We start from the raw sequence: 3,225 nt of genomic DNA, 5'->3' as shown, positions 1-3,225 counted from the left end.
TAATAACCATTAACAGCATATGGCAATTGCATATAACTAGCTCTATCACAGTTTTTGTACAGGTCGGTTATTATTATATTAATATGTATGCTAAAAAGCTAAAATAATGGAAAATGGCAGCCATTTTAAATTGTAATAGCTCAAAAATGTGTACAATATTTAGTTAACTGTTGCTGTCATTGTTATGAGTGGATTTCCAATTAATTACTGCATTTTAATGACATAAATTTACAATATTAGTGACAATTTTAGGAAAAAATGGCGGCCATTTTGAAACGCCTGGCAACCCCCCTTACGTATGAAAAAAAAAATGTTGCACATACTTTTTTGATTTATCTATGTCTACTCTACATCATATCCAATTTTTAAAAAATATAGCAAAAAAAATGCAACCAACCAAAGTTTGCTGGACTATTATCTTTTAATAGCAGATTGAATTTTTGAGAATGGGCTTACCTCAAGTAGGAATTTTGGACTTTCTGGCATAAACAGAAATGTTACAACTGAACTAAGGGCTGGAAAAACACAGCAGACAATAAACAAACGCCAACTAGTAAACTTAAAATTTGAAGAAGAGACACCAATGCTTTTTGGAACGATAATCCAAGCCAACGATGCTGCAATAATATTTCCAAACATCCAGAACGTAGACAGCAAACTTATCATTGCCCCACGCCATTTCTTTGGTTGGAATTCACCGAAGTAACTGAAGATCACTGGAGTAGCACCCCCTACACTGAATAATAAACACACAAAATTGTTATCGAACAATGATACTGTAAGTTGTAACTACACAATTTAAAAAAAATACATAGGTTTTTATACTAATTTTCCAAAAAAATATATATTCTACCTTTATATTACTTTCCATATCAATCAGAAAGGCAGTGGTGGACACAATAATGGGCTACTGTATACTGTAGATAGGACACATAGTTGACTATTATATCGGTAATATTTTAAAAACATTATTTTATCAAATTACTGTTTAAATAGGTATATAAGTTTTATCTTATTAAAATTGGTATCTTACCCAATACCACTTAAGAAACGCATAAAAACAAAGAGCCAGTAACTCTGTGCAACACTGGATAACAATCCAAAGAGGGCGTTACACGATAACGACCACAAAAGAACAGAGCGTCGGCCACGAATATCACTCATAGCACCCCACACATAACCACCAAACATCATACCTGAAAGAAGTAGAATTGTTTAAAATAGCAGGTGATTGACTCTATATGGTTAAGATTTCATGCCTGCCATGAAAATGTCTGGTGGTCACACTTACCTGGGTTGACCTTGGTTTCCCTAATTCAGATACTAGGGAGCTTTCGATTTCACGACGACGATAGGACGTGGAACGTAATGATTTCATTAAAAGTCATTTGTGCATGCAAGAACGTTAAGGTCACCTTGTCGAGTAGATTCTGGAACGCAATTTGGCCAAATCTATGTATGCAGAGAACATAGGCCACCAGGTAGGATGGTCATACATGAGTGATTCCGTTCTAACGTCGCGTCGTCGCACAAATCGAAAGCTCCCTACTGTAGTAGAAATCATTGAGCATAAACATTGTTCTGCACTGTAGTGTGGATTGACGTCTCCAAGGAGGCACCATGTCAACAGAGTTTGGTTTCATTGGACACCGCAGAATCTGTCTTGTTTAATATTATTATGCATTTTTGTTACAATAATGTAAAGAAACATTTAATACTATGGAATCTTCAGTTGTGCTTGTTGAAGTTGCTAGTTTATTTAGTTATTCTTAGCTTATTTAGTTAAATTTATCCCTGTTAAAAAAAGTGAACAGAGATTGATGGTAAATATCTTGGGAGCCTGTGATGCATCTTTTCTTCTGTACATGGGTCTCGTGATATTATTTGGTGTTAAGTGAATCAACATTCAAACCCATGATAAATTACCAAGAAATATTGCAGCACTGAGCACTCCAAGCTGGAAGCTTGTGAGGTCCATTTCACATCTCGCTGATGGCAGGATGAAGGAGATGCTCAGAGTCTCCACAGCGTCACTAGCATTGGCCCAGCCACACACTACCAACACCAGCACGTGAAATCGTCCAAATCCTGCAAGAAGTTTAATTATGGTGGAAATTTATACAAAGATTGCATTGACAAACTTTCTAATGAGAATAACTTGATCTAGGGCTGCAGTGGTAGTGTTAAGGATGGAGAGGTTAACAGGGATATAGAACCAAAACCTGTCAAGGTCAGCGGATTTTCAGTTGAACTACCTTGCATAAATTTATAGGTTGAGGAAGAAAATTTACATTGAGAGAAAAACAAATCTGAACAAAAACAATACCATTTCTTCTGTCGCAGGAAAGCTAATAATAATAATAATCATAATAATCAATTTACTCTAATTATAATAATGATGATAAAACTGATGATAATTATAATTTTATGAAGTACTTTTGAATACTTGATGATAATAATAATATATAATAATACTGATGAGTGATGATGAGACTAACAATAATAATGATGTTAATAATACTGATAATATCATCTTGGAAAAAATTCATATAGCTATCATTGTCAATAGTTATGTTTTTAATTTCTTGTCTGTTTATAATATTAATGATGAAGATAACAGAAACAACAATATTACATTAACCATCTATAGTCTGAATATTTTGTAATCTTGTCTTCATGAAAACACTTTTCCATTATTTCTCTATTGTGTGTTGTAAACTACGATGACTTACAATAAATGTATTTACAGTAAGTCATTTTCCAAATGGTTCCTTCTACAGTGTAATTATCACATGTAGTAATGTTGAAATTTTCAATATTTACAATCCAGTAACCTTGTGACTGGCTATTATATTTAATGATTTGAATTGAGGTCTGCACCAATACTTACCCACAATGTTAATGGCATCATCATAAGATACTGCACACTCTGCAAGTACAAATAAAAGCAACAATAGGTTTTAAAACAAATAGCATTACTCAGCATTTTAGTGCTAAGTTAAAGATTTGAATTTGCATAGCACTTTTTTAGCACAATTCATAAGGTGAAGATACTCAAGCAACTAAACACAGTATTGCCAATAATGCATAACTTTGGTTGGTTGCATTTTTTTTTGCTATATTTTTTAAAAATTGGATATGATGTAGAGTAGACATAGATAAATCAAAAAAGTATGTGCAACATTTTTTTTTTCATACGTAAGGGGGGTTGCCAGGCACACATAT

General features: G+C 33.4%; 1 protein-coding gene across 1 annotated transcript in view; it reads right to left on the bottom strand.

The window, feature by feature from the left end:
• Positions 1-3,225, bottom strand: part of LOC117101967 (synaptic vesicle glycoprotein 2B-like) — a gene marked incomplete in the record, with an annotated part of 14,293 nt that overhangs the window by 5,321 nt on the left and 5,747 nt on the right. Inside the window, 4 exon segments of the mRNA XM_033242107.1 lie at positions 457-736; positions 1,034-1,196; positions 1,927-2,088; positions 2,891-2,929. Coding sequence (XP_033097998.1) covers positions 457-736; positions 1,034-1,196; positions 1,927-2,088; positions 2,891-2,929 — 644 coding nt within the window.

This window comes from Anneissia japonica, unplaced genomic scaffold, assembly GCF_011630105.1.
Source record: "Anneissia japonica isolate Jap-2015-1 unplaced genomic scaffold, ASM1163010v1 scaffold997_len2565447_cov190, whole genome shotgun sequence".
Taxonomy (NCBI): domain Eukaryota; kingdom Metazoa; phylum Echinodermata; class Crinoidea; order Comatulida; family Comatulidae; genus Anneissia; species Anneissia japonica.
The sequence above is the reverse complement of the archived record's forward strand: the minus strand, read 5'-3'. Positions and strand labels throughout refer to the sequence as shown.